General features: G+C 45.5%; 1 protein-coding gene across 1 annotated transcript in view; it reads left to right on the top strand.

The window, feature by feature from the left end:
* The window catches only part of LOC311100907 (casein kinase I-like), a 52,699-nt gene extending 42,455 nt beyond the window's left edge, over window positions 1–10,244 (top strand). Inside the window, exon 9 of the mRNA XM_084141891.1 lies at window positions 7,525–10,244. Within this exon, the coding sequence (XP_083998017.1) occupies window positions 7,525–7,575 (51 nt within the window). The 3' untranslated portion in view covers window positions 7,576–10,244. The remainder of the gene's footprint in view (window positions 1–7,524) is intronic.
* Window positions 10,245–17,802: the final 7,558 nt, after the last annotated feature.

Below are 17,802 nucleotides of genomic sequence, written 5' to 3'. Positions count from 1 at the left end.
TCATTTCATGAAGCTCCCGACGAGCAGTTCTTGTGCTGACGTTGCTTCCAGAGGCAGTTTAGAACTCGCTAGTGAGTGTTGTAACCGAGGACAGAATTTTTACACGCTTCAGCACTCGGCGGTCCCGTTCTATGAGCTTGTGTGGCCTTCCTTTGCTGCTGGGCCGTTCTTGCTCTTAGACGTTTCGACTTCACAATAATGGCACTTACAGTTGACTGGGGCAGCTTTTGCAGGGCAGACGAACTGACTTGTTGGAAAGGTGGCATCCTATGACGGTGCCACGTTGAAAGTCACTGCGCTCTTCAGTATGGGCCATTCTACTGCCAATGTTTGTCTATGGAGATTGCATGGCTGTGTGCTCGATTTTATATACCGGTCAACAACGGGTGTGGCTGAAATAGCCTCCTCCTCCCACCAACTCAGAATAGCATTCCCTTCGATCATCATCTGGGAAAGTAGCAGCTCGCCACGTCCTGGTGTGAACGGCTGGCTGGCTGGTGAGTCACCACTAGTTTCCCAAATGGCACCATATGTACTACATAGTAATAATAATAATAATATGCCATTTAGCAGACGCTTTTATCCAAAGCGACTTACAGTCATGTGTGCATACATTTTTATGTATGGGTGGTCCCGGGGATCGAACCCACTACCCTGGCGTTACAAGCGCCCATGCTCTACCAATTGAGCTACAGAGGACCACACAGTAGTTCACTACTGTTGACCAGAGCCTTATACCCACGTTAGGTAAGAGTGTAGGTGTAGGTGTCCCCTCAACCCCACCCTAATCCCCCCTTTAGAAATATCTACAGGCTCCAGGTGTCCGCATGCTTCTGGTCAACAGGAGGGATTCTTCAATGAAGTGTTTGTTTGTTGTCATTCAACGAGAGATGACTCTTTGTTTTTGTCATGGAATTTTTTTTATTGAGTAATACTGCACCAAACATCTTAGATGTGAAATTGCGCGACTAAGAACTCCTTGGCAAAAATCGTCAAAATTTAGGACAGATTTCTTGAGTTATCTAAGATTAATTCTGGCTACGGCGTCTCAAGATGGACAAACAGTACTATTGACGCTTTTTTCTGGGTTTTTTCAAGCGAAGGTCTTTTAGGGGAGGATGCGAGCCACTCGTTGGGTTGGCCTAGCCGAGTTCAGCTAGGCTCCAGCTGAACCGAAGCATGTTGACGCCTTCAGGCTACGTCTTGATAGTCTAAAGACTATTTCACCCCCACCCTAACCCCCCTATAGAAATATCTATGGGTTACTACGTCTCAATAGTCTAAAGAAGTGATGGTAACCGTGTGGCTGTCACTTACCAACCCCACTCTAACCCCCCTATAGAAACAGGTTCCATCTCAGTAGTCTAAAGCAGAGTCTATATATAGTATGACAAGTCTAAAGTGGCTTGATCCCCATGTCTCCTTTCCTTCATCTGAAATGAACCTGAAAGAATCAGAAAGGTGAAGAAAATGAGGTTATTTTAGACTCAGAGATCCAGAGTCTATTCCATAGTAGATTAACCCCATAAGGCTAACTCCACTCTGGAAACTCCGGTTCTGGATGGCCAGAAACATTCCATTCTGGAACTCTTCAGGATGTAATAAAGGAGAAATGGAATTCTATCCACAGATTCAGTTCCACATTCTTTCCATGTTCCGCATTCCCCATTTTATAGGAATTTCAGTTCTCTAGAACAAGGATTCTAACCCCTCTCTGCACCCCCATCCCCTTCTAAAATAGTTCATAACCCCTGTACTTGACCTCCTTAACTAGGTCTGGTTCACCCCATTACCTTACAAGGCTGTGGGCTGTGTAACATAAGATTTAAGACAAGGTAGACCCTCTCTGACACAAACAAACAATACCCTCTGTTAGGTAGTGTTTGGTTTAAGCTCCTCCATTCACCCACAATACCCTCTGTTAGGTAGTGTTTGGTTTAAGCTCCTCCATTCACCCACAATACCCTCTGTTAGGTAGTGTTTGGTTTAAGCTCCTCCATTCACCCACAATACCCTCTGTTAGGTAGTGTTTGGTTTAAGCTCCTCCATTCACCCACAATACCCTCTGTTAGGTAGTGTTTGGTTTAAGCTCCTCCATTCACCCACAATACCCTCTGTTAGGTAGTGTTTGGTTTAAGCTCCTCCATTCACCCACTGTAGTGGACAGATTGAGAGTGTTCCATATACTAGGTTGACAATATTCTTCCCATGGTCCATATGCAGAGCCTTCAGAAAGTATTCACACCCCTTGACTTCATCCACATTTTCTTGTTACATCCTGAATTTAAAATAGATTACATTGAGATTTTTGTCACTGATTTACACACACAATACCCCATCTCTGTACCCCACACATACAATTATCTATAAGGTCCCTCAGTCGAACAGTGAATTTCAAGCACAGATTATACCACAAAGACCACAGAGGTTTCCTAATGCCTCGCAAAGAAGGTCACCTATTGGTAGTAGTTTGTTTTTTTTAAAGAAGAAAAAAATAAATATATATTTATATATATACAAAAGCAGACATTGAATATCTCTTTGAGCATGGTGAAGTTATTAATTACACTTTGGATGGTGTATCAATACACCCAGTCACTACAAAGATACAAGCGTTTGATGTTCTCAAACTAAACATGTGTGTGTCGGTGTCAGTGTCAGGTAAGGAAATGGAGAAAGTGTTGTTGTAATACTCCTGTGTCCTGGCTGCAACCTACACTCCTTATTGAATGGACTGAATAGAACGAACACCCTAAGCATCAGCTGGCATTCACCTGTTACACCTATATACTGTTAATATCTACTGTTATTACTATTAGACTGGTAATATCTACTGTTATATTACTATTAGACTGGTAATATCTACTGTTATATTACTATTAGACTGGTAATATATACTGTTATATTACTATTAGACTGGTGATATACTGTTATATTACTATTAGACTGTTGATATATACTGTTATATTACTATTAGATTGATAATGTATACTGTTATATTACTATTAGACTGGTAATATATACTGTTATATTACTACACTGCTCAAAAAAATAAAGGGAACACTTAAATAACACATCCTAGATCTGAATGAATGAAATAATCTTATTAAATACTTTTTTCTTTACAATCACACAAAAATTATCAATGGAAATCAAATTTATCAACCCGTGGAGGTCTGGATTTGGAGTCACCCTCAAAATTAAAGTGGAAAACCACACTACAGGCTGATCCAACTTTGATGTAATGTCCTTAAAACAAGTCAAAATGAGGCTCAGTAGTGTGTGTGTGGCCTCCACGTGCCTGTATGACCTCCCTACAACGCCTGGGCATGCTCCTGATGAGGTGGCGGATGGTCTCCTGAGGGATCTCCTCCCAGACCTGGACTAAAGCATCCGCCAACTCCTGGACAGTCTGTGGTGCAACGTGGCGTTGGTGGATGGAGCGAGACGTGATGTCCCAGATGTGCTCAATTGGATTCAGGTCTGGGGAACGGGTGGGCCAGTCCATAGCATCAATGCCTTCCTCTTGCAGGAACTGCTGACACACTCCAGCCACATGAGATCTAGCATTGTCTTGCATTAGGAGGAACCCAGGGCCAACCACACCAGCATATGGTCTCACAAGGGATCTGAGGATCTCATCTCGGTACCTAATGGCAGTCAGGCTACCTCTGGCGAGCACATGGAGGGCTGTGCGGCCCCCCAAAGAAATGCCACCCCACACCATGACTGACCCACCGCCAAACCGGTCATGCTGGAGGATGTTGCAGGCAGCAGAACGTTCTCCACGGCGTCTCCAGACTCTGTCACATGTGCTCAGTGTGAACCTGCTTTCATCTGTGAAGAGAACAGGGCGCCAGTGGCGAATTTGCCAATCTTGGTGTTCTCTGGCAAATGCCAAAGTCCTGCACGGTGTTGGGCTGTAAGCACAACCCCCACCTGTGGACGTCGGGCCCTCATACCACCCTCATGGAGTCTGTTTCTGACCGTTTGAGCAGACACATGCACATTTGTGGCCTGCTGGAGGTCATTTTGCAGGGCTCTGGCAGTGCTCCTCCTGCTCCTCCTTGCACAAAGGCGGAGGTAGCGGTCCTGCTGCTGGGTTGTTGCCCTCCTACGGCCTCCTCCACGTCTCCTGATATACTGGCCTGTCTCCTGGTAGCGCCTCCATGCTCTGGACACTACGTTGACAGACACAGCAAACCTTCTTGCCACAGCTCGCGTTGATGTGCCATCCTGGGTGAGCTGCACTACCTGAGCCACTTGTGTGGGTTGTAGACTCTGTCTCATGCTACCACTAGAGTGAAAGCACCGCCAGCATTCAAAAGTGACCAAAACATCAGCCAGGAAGCATAGGAACTGAGAAGTGGTCTGTGGTCACCACCTGCAAAACCAGTCCTTTATTGGGGGTGTCTTGCTAATTGCCTATAATTTCCACCTGTTGTCTATTCCATTTGCACAACAGCATGTGAAATGTATTGTCAATCAGTGTTGCTTCCTAAGTGGACAGTTTGATTTCACAGAAGTGTGATTGACTTGGAGTTACATTGTGTTGTTTATGTGTTCCCTTTATTTTTTTTAGCAGTGTATTAGACTGGTAATATCTACTGTTATACTGGATGTTCAGTTCATTAGTGGCAAGCTCTAGAGGCATAATCACTGTGTCCTCTAGTCACGTTAATACATCCTTAAATCAGCTTATAGAAAGAGCATGATGTACTTGACAGAACTGTGTTTTGTTCTTTTGTTCCGTCTCTGTCACTCATGGCCCCCTCTAGTGGAGTGAGGCCTCATTACAGGCCAGCCTCAGTCCTCTCCACAATCCTGTTTCTTATCAAATAAAATCACGTTATTGGTCACATGCACATATTTAGCAGATGTTATTGCAGGTGTAGCAAAATGTAGCTTATTCTGTTGGAAACGTGACGTATAGAACTGACATGGATCGCTGTTCTACATGACTGAAAATCTAGCCTGGTCCCAGATCTGTTGTCTCCTTCTATAGCCTGGTCCCAGATCTGTTTGTGCTCTTGCCAACTCCATTTCTCCATTGTCGAGCCAAAGCGACAAGGAGTGACCAGGAGTTACCATTAAAGCACAGACAGACTGGTGCTCATATCAGACTACAGAGAATTAGCTTTGTTCTGTACAATCATTTCTATCTGAACATTCTGGAATGTTACACCTTCTCAAATAATGAGCTCCACCTCATTAATATTCCAGTCTATTAAATATGAATGTCCTCATCATTTGTATACTTAACCACCGCAGTGGTGAGACAATGAGTGGTGCTGACTGATATGGTGGATGTTGTTGAAACACTGTTGGTGCTCTGTCTGTCTGTCTCTATAACCAGGATGTTTGTAGACTATAGACTGTAATATTTGAGGGATGTCCCTCCCTCCTTGTGTTGTTGTGTTCAACCTCTTAAATCCCTCCAAGTCCCCCTTTCTAATGTGTAATATCACTGTTGTTTACATTTTACATTTTAGTCATTTAGCAGACGCTCTTATCCAGAGCGACTTACAGTCAGTTATAGAACCCATTGCCCTTTATGGTTCTGAGGTCTGGGGTCCGCTCACCAACCAAGAATTCACTAAATGGGACAAACACCAAATTGAGACTCTGCATGCAGAATTCTGCAAAAACATCCTCCGTGTACAACGTAAAACACCAAATAATGCATGCAGAGCAGAATTAGGCCAATACCCGCTAATTATCAAAATCCAGAAAAGAGCCGTTAAATTCTATAACCACTTAAAAGGAAGCGATTCCCAAACCTTCCATAACAAAGCCATTACATACAGAGAGATGAACTTGGAGAAGAGTCCCCTAAGTAAGCTTGTCCTGGGGCTCTGTTCACAAACACAAACAGACCCCACACAGCCCCAGGACAACAACAACAACAACACAACTAGACCCAACCAAATCATGAGTAAACAAAAAGAGAATTACTTGACACATTGGAAAGAACAAACAAAAAAACAGAGCAAACTAGAATGCTATTTGGCCCTAAACAGAGAGTACACAGTGGCAGAATACCTGACCACTGTGACTGACCCAAACTTAAGGAAAGCTTTGACTATGTACAGTGAGCATAGCCTTGCTATTGAGAAAGGCCGCCGTAGGCAGACCTGGCTCTCAAGAGAAGACGGGCTATGTGCACACTGCCCACAAAATGAGGTGGAAACTGAGCTGCACTTCCTAACCTCCTGCCAAATGTATGACCATATTAGAGACACATATTTCCCTCAGATTACAGCGATCCACAAAGAATTCGAAAACAAACCCAATTTTGATAAACTCCCTTATCTACTGGGTGAAAAACCACAGTGTGCCATCACAGCTGCAAGATTTGTGACAAGAAAAGGGCAACCAGTGAAGAACAAACACCATTGTAAATACAACCCATATTTATGTTTATTTATTTTCCCATTTGTACTGTAACTATTTGCACATTGTTACAACACTGTATATATACATAATATGACATTTGAAATGTCTTTATTCTTTTGAAACTTCTGAGTGTAATGTTTACTGTTAATATTTATTGTTTATTTCACTTTTGTTTACTATCTACTTCACTTGCTTTGGCAATGTTAACACACGTTTCCCATGCCAATAAAGCCCTTAAATTGAATTGAATTGAATTGAGTGCATACATGTTTATTTATTTTATTTTTTTATTTTTTGTTAGTTTAAAAATTTATTTTTATTCATACTGGCCCCCCGTGGGAAACGAACCCACATTCCTGCCGGCCAAACCCTCCCCTACCTTGGACGACGCTGGACCAATTGTGCGCCGCCCATGGGTCTCCCGGTCGCGGCCGGCTGCGACAGAGCCTGGACTCGAACCAGGATCTATAGTGGCACAGCTAGCACTGCGATGCAGTGCCTTAGACCACTATCTATGGCTACTGTACTAACTACTCTCCCTCTCTCTCTCCCTGCCCTCACTGTCCCCCCTTCTCTCTCTCTCTCCCTGCCCTCCTCTCTCTCTCTCCCTGCCCTCCTCTCTCTCTCTCCCTGCCCTCCTCTCTCTCTCTCCCTGCCCTCCTCTCTCTCTCTCCCTGCCCTCCTCTCTCTCTCTCCCTGCCCTCCTCTCTCTCTCTCCCTGCCCTCCTCTCTCTCTCTCCCTGCCCTCCTCTCTCTCTCTGCCCTCTCTGTGCCCTCTCTGTCCCCCCTTCTCTCTCTCTCCCTGCCCTCTCTGTCCCCCCTTCTCTCTGTCCCCCCTTCTCTCTCTCTCCCTTCTCTCTCTCTCCCTGCCCTCCTCTCTCTCTCTCTCTCCCTGCCCTTCTCTCTCTCTCTCCCTGCCCTTCTCTCTCTCTCGCCCTCCCCTCTCTGTCCCCCCTTCTCTCCCTCTCTTTCCTTACTCTCCCTCTCTTTGTCTCTTCATCTCCTATTTTTTTCTCCCTGCTCTCCATCTCTTTCTCTCTCTTTCTCCTCTCGCTCTCCCCACCCCCCCCCTCTCTCTCTCTCTCTCTCTCTCTCTCTCTCTCTCTCTCTCTCCCCCCCCCCCTCCAGGCTCTCTCTCGTGTCACCCCCAGTGGCCTCCAGTCAGCAGCCCCTCGATGAGTCCCTCTGTCCCCCATCACCACCATCATCACCATGGAGGGTTAAACCATGCACGGCCCTAACCATACCACCTCCCCCACACACACCTCGATACACACACTTCAATACCTGGAGAACTCTTACTGAAACAACCAGTCAAAAGGCAGGACAAGGACCTCTACATCCGCAATCAGCTCCAACCAGCCAATCAAAACACACAGACTGTGATGCTCTTCCCCTTTGACATCAACTGTTCTCTGCTAAGTAACAAGCTCATGCTGTTGTAACAGGTTGGACGACACACACACACACACACACACACACAGCTCAGAGAGCGTTCAGCCGTGCTCTTGATATGACTTCCTGTCAGAGGAGGTCTGGCGTTGAACGCGGAGGAAATGAGAGGGAGATGGAGGATGAGGAGATGAGAGAAAGAGGGGATAGAGGGATTTTGTTGCCTCTACCACCCTGGCACACCCAGAACAGTCACTTGCCCCCCTACCCCACCCCTCTGCCATCGTGACCCCCAGGGAGGACAATGTCATGGGGCGCCCAGACCTGCTTAACGCCCCTTACATTCCTCCTCCATCACTTCTATCTTCTCTCCCTCTCCTCCATCACTTCTATCTCCTGTCTCCTCGATGCTAAAACAGATCCTCCTCCCAGCCTGCCAGTTGGCCTCCAGAGCTGCTGCTGTGCTGATGAAGACATTCGTTTGCTTCTCTTTCCCTCACTGTCTTTTACTTCACTGTCATTTTGTTTAGTTGTTTAGTTTTCCTCTGTTTTGTATTTAGGTGAAGTTGATTAAAAAGTAGTTTGTACTGGCGGTGTTCTGTTCTGACTACACTGACTGTCCTCTGTTTTGCTGTTATAATACGGTTGAGCATATCAACTGAATCATGCCAATCATGAATTGTGTCCGAGTGAAAAGTCAAGTGGGTTTTTTGTTTTAAAGAGATATGATGGAAGAAATATTGAATGAATAACCCCTAATGGCAACTCTGGAGGTCACATTAGAGGTATGTTTGTGCAACTGGAGATGGCCTGGCTTCCATTTTGTGTCCCACAATGCAATGCCTAGAAAGAGACGACCAGTCTCCAACTTGACAGTGGGTTTGTAGAAATGGAACCATTTACAGAGGGAAGACCTTTTGTGCGTCCCAAACACCCCCGTATTCTCTATGGGCTCTGGTCAAAGGTAGTGCACTATGTAGGGAATAGAGTACCGTTTGAGACGTGACCTTCTCTGTTGTTTTTAAAGGGGACTGTGAGAAAGCGAATCCTCTACTGTTCTTAAGGTAACTGTGTGTGTTTGACTGTTTTAAATAAGGGGTGGTTGTTTGTGAGGGTGTCTCTTGTACATTGGGATGGGGTTAGGGCTGATGTCTTCTCTACTAGTTAGTCTGTTTCTCCATCACCTCTTCTCTCTTCAGCCTCCCCTTCTGCTGTTGGTGTTCTGGGGCTGAAAGCTGTGAATCACCAGTCTCCACTTTCATGTAGCAATTTATTTTTTTTACTTGTTGGTCAGTAAAAGTTGTGTGTTGGGGTGGGTGTTGGGGGTGGGGGGTCTGCTTTAAAACACCTGTTTCAACCTATGGTTTCAATCCACCACAATCTCAAACTTTTATTTTTATCAATCAATATTTGAAAATGTTTTTAACTTAATGAAACTACGTTTTTAAGAAAAAGTGATCTGTATTACCAGAGAGCAAAGTCGGACTTTGCCAGAGAGCAAAGTCACGGTTGGTGGATGTACAGTAGACTACCGACCAATGCTACGGTTCTCTCTCTTCTGGTTGTCCTATTGGTTAGGTCAGGCTTCTGAGAGGGCCAACCCACTGGTCATATCATTCAGTGTAGTACCGCGTCAGGGTGCTGTAGGCCTTTTCTGTAGTCTGGGTTAAAGGGGGTTTAGTGGTAGCTTGTTCCTAGATCAGTTTGTGTTGTCAACTTTATCACTCAATGCGTTGCGATGAGTGACAAGGAGTTGGCAAGACGGTACAAACAGATCGGGGACCAGACTAGTTTAGTGGTGGTCTGTCTTCTGTTCTCATGTATGTAGGATGTGCCTAGTACTCATGGTGAAATACCATGTCTGCATTTAGGAGCTGGTAGGAGTTCCAGGATCAGATGTATTGTTTTCCTCCTAATGGTTAAGGTTAGGAGTTAGTTGGATAACCTGATCCTAGATCTGTGGTTAAGGGTAAGTTCTACCTCCAGCTCTGTATTAGCCACTGTGTGTGTGTGTATTATGATGAAGAAGGAATTGTATGGAGGGGTTTGAATGCTTTGCTCCATTGTAGTTTTGGGTAAGTTAGTTTTAAACCCTCGAACCGACCAGCTGGTGGTCTCAAAAAAAGAAACTCCCACCTCATTGTCTTCAGTGTGGGATTGTGGGTAATGAAGATGAAGGCAAGTACGCTTCTGTTAAGTACACTTCTTTACTTGGGATCATTTGTTTCTTTCTTTTGTCATGTCTTTCCCTCTCTCTGTTTTATTTCTGTTTTTATTTCCTGGTTGTTTTGGGTTTGCATTTCTGCGCAGGACTGACTCCGGAACCTTGCGTTGGTTCCCACAATGCATCACTCACTGAGTCACGGGAAGTGTTGTCGTCAGTTTTGCTCCTCAGTTGTAATGCCACTGTATTTGTGTATTTTAAAATTGTGTAAATAAATGAATAAGTCCTTGTACACTTGTGTCAATACATTTTTCATTGATGAACATGTGGCTTCAGCAGTCAAACTCTGTTTTATAGTATTGTTAGAAGCTAATGTAGACTTACATTATTACTTCAAGCTGGACAGAAGTTGGAGTGAACATAGTATGGACAATCTGTACCACTGTGGTCCACCACTAAGTGGCACTGTGGGACAACATGCCCTTCCCCATCTACCCACTGTGTTGTGCTGTAACAGGACAGTTATTCAGCAGTCAGGCATACATACACACACACACAAACTGTACACACACATTGTAGTCCCGTGTAGCTCAGTTGGTAGAGCACGGCGTTTGCAACGTCAGGGTTGTGGGTTCGTTTCCCACGGGGGACCAGTATGAAACAAGAAAATGTATGAACTCACTACTGTAAGTCGCTCTGGATAAGAGTGTCTGCTAAATGACTAAAATGTTAAAATTACACACACGATTAGTTGGGATATGGGTATAATACACATGTGTTATCAGGTAACAGGACAAATATCAGCATCCACATTATTTTTCAATATATATTTGTTTAAATAACAGAACACATACTTATTTGCATGGTTGGAAGGTCAACTCATTGTAAAAGCAGACAAAAAAATTATGTTTGTGTGATGTAATGATGTGATTGTATCAGCAGTGCAGATAGAAACACATTTACACCCAAAACACACACTGCTCATAATGTTAGACATGTTACAGGACTGTAGCGCTGCGTCATAATGTTAGATGTGTTACATGACTGTAGCGCTGTGTCATAATGTTAGACGTTACAGGACTGTAGCGCTGCGTCATAATGTTAGACGTGTTACAGGACTGTAGCGCTGCGTCATAATGTTAGACGTGTTACAGGACTGTAGCGCTGCGTAATAATGTTAGACGTTACAGGACTGTAGCGCTGCGTCATAATGTTAGATGTGTTACAGGACTGTAGCGCTGCGTCATAATGTTAGACGTGTTACAGGACTGTAGCGCTGCGTCATAATGTTAGACGTTACAGGACTGTAGCGCTGCGTCATAATGTTAGACATGTTACAGGACTGTAGCGCTGCGTCATAATGTTAGACGTGTTACAGGACTGTAGCGCTGCGTCATAATGTTAGACATGTTACATGACTGTAGCGCTGCGTCATAATGTTAGACGTGTTACAGGACTGTAGCGCTGCGTCATAATGTTAGACGTGTTACAGGACTGTAGCGCTGCGTCATAATGTTAGACGTTACAGGACTGTAGCGCTGCGTCATAATGTTAGACGTGTTACAGGACTGTAGCGCTGCGTCATAATGTTAGACGTGTTACAGGACTGTAGCGCTGCGTCATAATGTTAGACGTTACAGGACTGTAGCGCTGCGTCATAATGTTAGACATGTTACAGGACTGTAGCGCTGCATCATAATGTTAGACGTGTTACAGGACTGTAGCGCTGCGTCATAATGTTAGACATGTTACATGACTGTAGCGCTGCGTCATAATGTTAGACGTGTTACAGGACTGTAGCGCTGCGTCATAATGTTAGACGTTACAGGACTGTAGCGCTGCGTCATAATGTTAGACGTGTTACATGACTGTAGCGCTGCGTCATAATGTTAGACGTGTTACAGGACTGTAGCGCTGCGTCATAATGTTAGACATGTTACAGGACTGTAGCGCTGCGTCATAATGTTAGACGTTACAGGACTGTAGCGCTGCGTCATAATGTTAGACGTGTTACAGGACTGTAGCGCTGCGTCATAATGTTAGACATGTTACAGGACTGTAGCGCTGCGTCATAATGTTAGACGTGTTACAGGACTGTAGCGCTGCGTCATAATATTAGACGTGTTACAGGACTGTAGCGCTGCGTCATAATGTTAGACGTGTTACAGGACTGTAGCGCTGCGTCATAATGTTAGACGTGTTACAGGACTGTAGCGCTGCGTCATAATGTTAGACGTTACAGGACTGTAGCGCTGCGTCATAATGTTAGACGTGTTACATGACTGTAGCGCTGCGTCATAATGTTAGACGTGTTACAGGACTGTAGCGCTGCGTCATAATGTTAGACATGTTACAGGACTGTAGCGCTGCGTCATAATGTTAGACGTTACAGGACTGTAGCGCTGCGTCATAATGTTAGACGTGTTACAGGACTGTAGCGCTGCGTCATAATGTTAGACATGTTACAGGACTGTAGCGTTGCGTCATAATGTTAGACGTGTTACAGGACTGTAGCGCTGCGTCATAATATTAGACGTGTTACAGGACTGTAGCGCTGCGTCATAATGTTAGACGTGTTACAGGACTGTAGCGCTGCGTCATAATGTTAGACGTGTTACAGGACTGTAGCGCTGCGTCATAATGTTAGACGTGTTACAGGACTGTAGCGCTGCGTCATAATGTTAGATGTGTTACAGGACTGTAGCGCTGCGTCATAATGTTAGACATGTTACAGGACTGTAGCGCTGCGTCATAATGTTAGACGTGTTACAGGACTGTAGCGCTGCGTCATAATGTTAGACGTTACAGGACTGTAGCGCTGCGTCATAATGTTAGACGTTACAGGACTGTAGCGCTGTGTCATAATGTTAGACGTTACAGGACTGTAGCGCTGCGTCATAATGTTAGACATGTTACATGACTGTAGCGCTGCGTCATAATGTTAGACGTGTTACAGGACTGTAGCGCTGCGTCATAATGTTAGACGTGTTACAGGACTGTAGCGCTGCGTCATAATGTTAGATGTGTTACAGGACTGTAGCGCTGCGTCATAATGTTAGACATGTTACAGGACTGTAGCGCTGCGTCATAATGTTAGACGTGTTACAGGACTGTAGCGCTGCGTCATAATGTTAGACGTTACAGGACTGTAGCGCTGCGTCATAATGTTAGACGTTACAGGACTGTAGCGCTGTGTCATAATGTTAGACGTTACAGGACTGTAGCGCTGCGTCATAATGTTAGACATGTTACATGACTGTAGCGCTGCGTCATAATGTTAGACGTGTTACAGGACTGTAGCGCTGCGTCATAATGTTAGACGTGTTACATGACTGTAGCGCTGCGTCATAATGTTAGACATGTTACAGGACTGTAGCGCTGCGTCATAATGTTAGACGTGTTACAGGACTGTAGCGCTGCGTCATAATGTTAGACATGTTACAGGACTGTAGCGCTGCGTCATAATGTTAGACGTGTTACAGGACTGTAGCGCTGTGTCATAATGTTAGACGTGTTACAGGACTGTAGCGCTGCGTCATAATGTTAGACATGTTACAGGACTGTAGCGCTGCGTCATAATGTTAGACATGTTACATGACTGTAGCGCTGCGTCATAATGTTAGACATGTTACATGACTGTAGCGCTGCGTCATAATGTTAGACGTGTTACAGGACTGTAGCGCTGCGTCATAATGTTAGACGTGTTACAGGACTGTAGCGCTGCGTCATAATGTTAGACGTGTTACAGGACTGTAGCGCTGCGTCATAATGTTAGACGTGTTACAGGACTGTAGCGCTGCGTCATAATGTTAGACGTGTTACAGGACTGTAGCGCTGCGTCATAATGTTAGACATGTTACAGGACTGTAGCGCTGCGTCATAATGTTAGACGTGTTACAGGACTGTAGCGCTGCGTCATAATGTTAGACATGTTACAGGACTGTAGCGCTGCGTCATAATGTTAGACGTGTTACAGGACTGTAGCGCTGTGTCATAATGTTAGACGTTACAGGACTGTAGCGCTGTGTCATAATGTTAGACATGTTACAGGACTGTAGCGCTGCGTCATAATGTTAGACGTTACAGGACTGTAGCGCTGCGTCATAATGTTAGACATGTTACAGGACTGTAGCGCTGCGTCATAATGTTAGACGTGTTACAGGACTGTAGCGCTGCGTCATAATGTTAGACGTGTTACAGGACTGTAGCGCTGCGTCATAATGTTAGACGTGTTACAGGACTGTAGCGCTGCGTCATAATGTTAGACATGTTACATGACTGTAGCGCTGCGTCATAATGTTAGACGTGTTACAGGACTGTAGCGCTGCGTCATAATGTTAGACGTGTTACAGGACTGTAGCGCTGCGTCATAATGTTAGACGTGTTACAGGACTGTAGCGCTGCGTCATAATGTTAGACGTGTTACAGGACTGTAGCGCTGCGTCATAATGTTAGACGTGTTACAGGACTGTAGCGCTGCGTCATAATGTTAGACGTGTTACAGGACTGTAGCGCTGCGTCATAATGTTAGACGTGTTACAGGACTGTAGCGCTGCGTCATAATGTTAGACGTTACAGGACTGTAGCGCTGTGTCATAATGTTAGACGTTACAGGACTGTAGCGCTGCGTCATAATGTTAGACGTGTTACAGGACTGTAGCGCTGCGTCATAATGTTAGACATGTTACAGGACTGTAGCGCTGCGTCATAATGTTAGACGTGTTACAGGACTGTAGCGCTGCGTCATAATGTTAGACGTTACAGGACTGTAGCGCTGCGTCATAATGTTAGACGTGTTACAGGACTGTAGCGCTGTGTCATAATGTTAGACGTGTTACAGGACTGTAGCGCTGCGTCATAATGTTAGACGTTACAGGACTGTAGCGCTGCGTCATAATGTTAGACGTGTTACAGGACTGTAGCGCTGTGTCATAATGTTAGACGTGTTACAGGACTGTAGCGCTGCGTCATAATGTTAGACGTGTTACAGGACTGTAGCGCTGCGTCATAATGTTAGACGTGTTACAGGACTGTAGCGCTGCGTCATAATGTTAGACGTGTTACAGGACTGTAGCGCTGCGTCATAATGTTAGACGTGTTACAGGACTGTAGCGCTGCGTCATAATGTTAGACGTGTTACAGGACTGTAGCGCTGCGTCATAATGTTAGACGTGTTACAGGACTGTAGCGCTGCGTCATAATGTTAGACGTGTTACAGGACTGTAGCGCTGTGTCATAATGTTAGACGTTACAGGACTGTAGCGCTGCGTCATAATGTTAGACGTGTTACAGGACTGTAGCGCTGCGTCATAATGTTAGACGTGTTACAGGACTGTAGCGCTGCGTCATAATGTTAGACGTGTTACAGGACTGTAGCGCTGCGTCATAATGTTAGACGTTACAGGACTGTAGCGCTGCGTCATAATGTTAGACGTTACAGGACTGTAGCGCTGCTTCATAATGTTAGACGTTTTACAGGACTGTAGCGCTGCTTCATAATGTTAGATGTGTTACAGGACTGTAGCGCTGCGTCAATGTAAGCAGTTTGAGTTCTGAATAAAGGGTTTGATCTCAATAATCTAAAGAGGCTTCCTCACCTCCTTTCCCAGCAGATCAGGTGAGAGTATATTCCCTGTAGGCTTCTCACACCATGTTGCTTTCATTTGTCCTTTGTATTCCGGTTTCACGTTTTAATTGTCACGTGCGCAAGTACAGTGAAATGACTTTCTTGCTCTTTCCCAACAATGCTGTAATCAATATCAGTAGTACTATAATATATATATTTTTTAAAGTCAAGTAGAACAAAAACACATGAGGAAGGGAAATAGGTCCCCTCTTTGCTGCTATAACAGCCTCCACCAGATGTGTTGGAACATTGTTGCGGTGACTTGCTTCCGTTCAGCCACAAGAGCATTATTGAGGTCGGGCACTGATGTTGGGTGATTAGGCCTGGCTCGCAGTTGGCTTTCCAATTCATCCCAAAGGTGTTCGATGGGGTTGAGGTCAGTTCTCTGTGCGGGCCAGTCAAGTTCTTCCAAACCGATCTCAACAAACCCTTTCTGTATGGACCTCACTTTGTGCACATGCTGAAACAGGAAAGGGCCTTCCCCAAACTGTTGGCGCAAAGTTGGAAGCACAAATAAAATCAAAATTTTCATGGTTCGGGCTAGGCCCCTTAAATCAAATTTTATTTGTCACATACACGTGTTTAGCAGATGTTATTGCAGGTGTAGCGAAATGCTTGTGCTTCTAGCTCCGACAGTGCAGTAATATCTAACAAGTAATATCTAACAATTTCTCAACATATATTCTTTGCATTATTGTAGCCATTTTCTGTAGCCTGTCGACTATGCGTCTGTCTATCCCTGTTCTCTCCTCTCTGCACAGGCCATAAAAACGCCTCACACCGCGTGGCTGCTGCCTCTCTAACCTGGTGGTCCCTGCACGCACGACCCACGTGGAGTTCCACGTCTCCGGCAGCCTCTGGAACTACCGTTCTGCGGCCAACAAGGCAGAGTTCATCTCAGCCTATGCTACCCTCCAGTCCCTCGACTTCTTGAAGCTGACGGAAACATGGATTACCACTGAAAACACTGCTACTCCTACTGCTCTCTCCTCGTCTGACCATGTGTTCTCGCATACCCCGAGAGCATCTGGTCAGCGGGGTGTTGGCACAGGAATCCTCATCTCTCCCAAGTTGACAATCTCTCTTTTTCCCCTGACCCATCTGTCTATCTCCTCATTTGAATTCCATGCTGTCACAGTCACTAGCCCATTCAAGCTTAACATCCTTGTCATTTATCACCCTCCAGGTTCCCTTGGAGAGTTCATCAATGAGCTTGACGCCTTGATAAGTTCCTTTCCTGAGGATGGCTCACCCCTCACAGTTCTGGGTGACTTCAACCTCCCTACGTCTACCTTTGACGCATTTCTCTCTGCCTCCTTCTTTCCACTCCTCTTCTCTTTTGACCTCACCCTCTCACCGTCCCCCCCTACTCACAAGGCAGGCAATACGCTTGACCTCATCTTTACTAGATGCTGTTCTTCTACTAATCTCACTGCAACTCCCCTCCATGACTCTGACCACTACTTTGTATCCTTTTCTCTCTCGCTCTCCTCCAACAATACTCACTCTGCCTCTACTCAGATGGTAATGCACCGTCGCAACCTTCGCTCTCTCTCTCCCGCTACTCTCTCCTCTTCCATCCTATCATCTCTTCCCTCTGCTCAATCCTTCTCCCTCCAATCTCCTGATTCTGCCTCCTCAACCCTCCTCTCCTCCCTTTCTGCATCCTTTGACTCTCTATGTCCCCTATCCTCCCGGCCAGCTCGGTCCTCCCCTCCGGCTTGACGACTCATTGCGAGCTCACAGAACAGGGCTCCGGGCAGCCGAGCGGAAATGGAGGAAAACTAGATTCCCTGCGGACCTGGCATCTTTTCACTCCCTCCTCTCTACATTTTCTTCCTCTGTTTCTGCTGCTAAAGCCACTTTCTACCACTCTAAATTCCAAGCATCTGCCTCTAACCCTAGGAAGCTCTTTGCCACCTTCTCCTCCCTGCTGAATCCTCCCCCCCCCCCCTCTCTGTGGATGACTTCGTCAACCATTTTGAAAAGAAGGTTGACGACATCCAATCCTCGTTTGTTAAGTCAAATGACACTGCTGGTCCTGCTCACACTGCCCTACCCTATGCTTTGACTTCTTTCTCCCCTCTCTCTCCAGATGAAATCTTGCGACTTGTGACGGCCGGCCGCCCAACAACCTGCCTGCTTGACCCTATCCCCTCCTCTCTTCTCCAGACCATTTCCGGAGACCTTCTCCCTTACCTCACCTCGCTCATCAACTCATCCT

This window comes from Coregonus lavaretus (genome assembly GCF_964263955.1).
Source record: "Coregonus lavaretus genome assembly, chromosome: 2".
In the NCBI taxonomy this organism is placed as follows: Eukaryota; Metazoa; Chordata; class Actinopteri; order Salmoniformes; family Salmonidae; genus Coregonus; species Coregonus lavaretus.
Note: the sequence above shows the minus strand (reverse complement) of the source record. Positions and strands in the feature narration are given on the sequence as shown.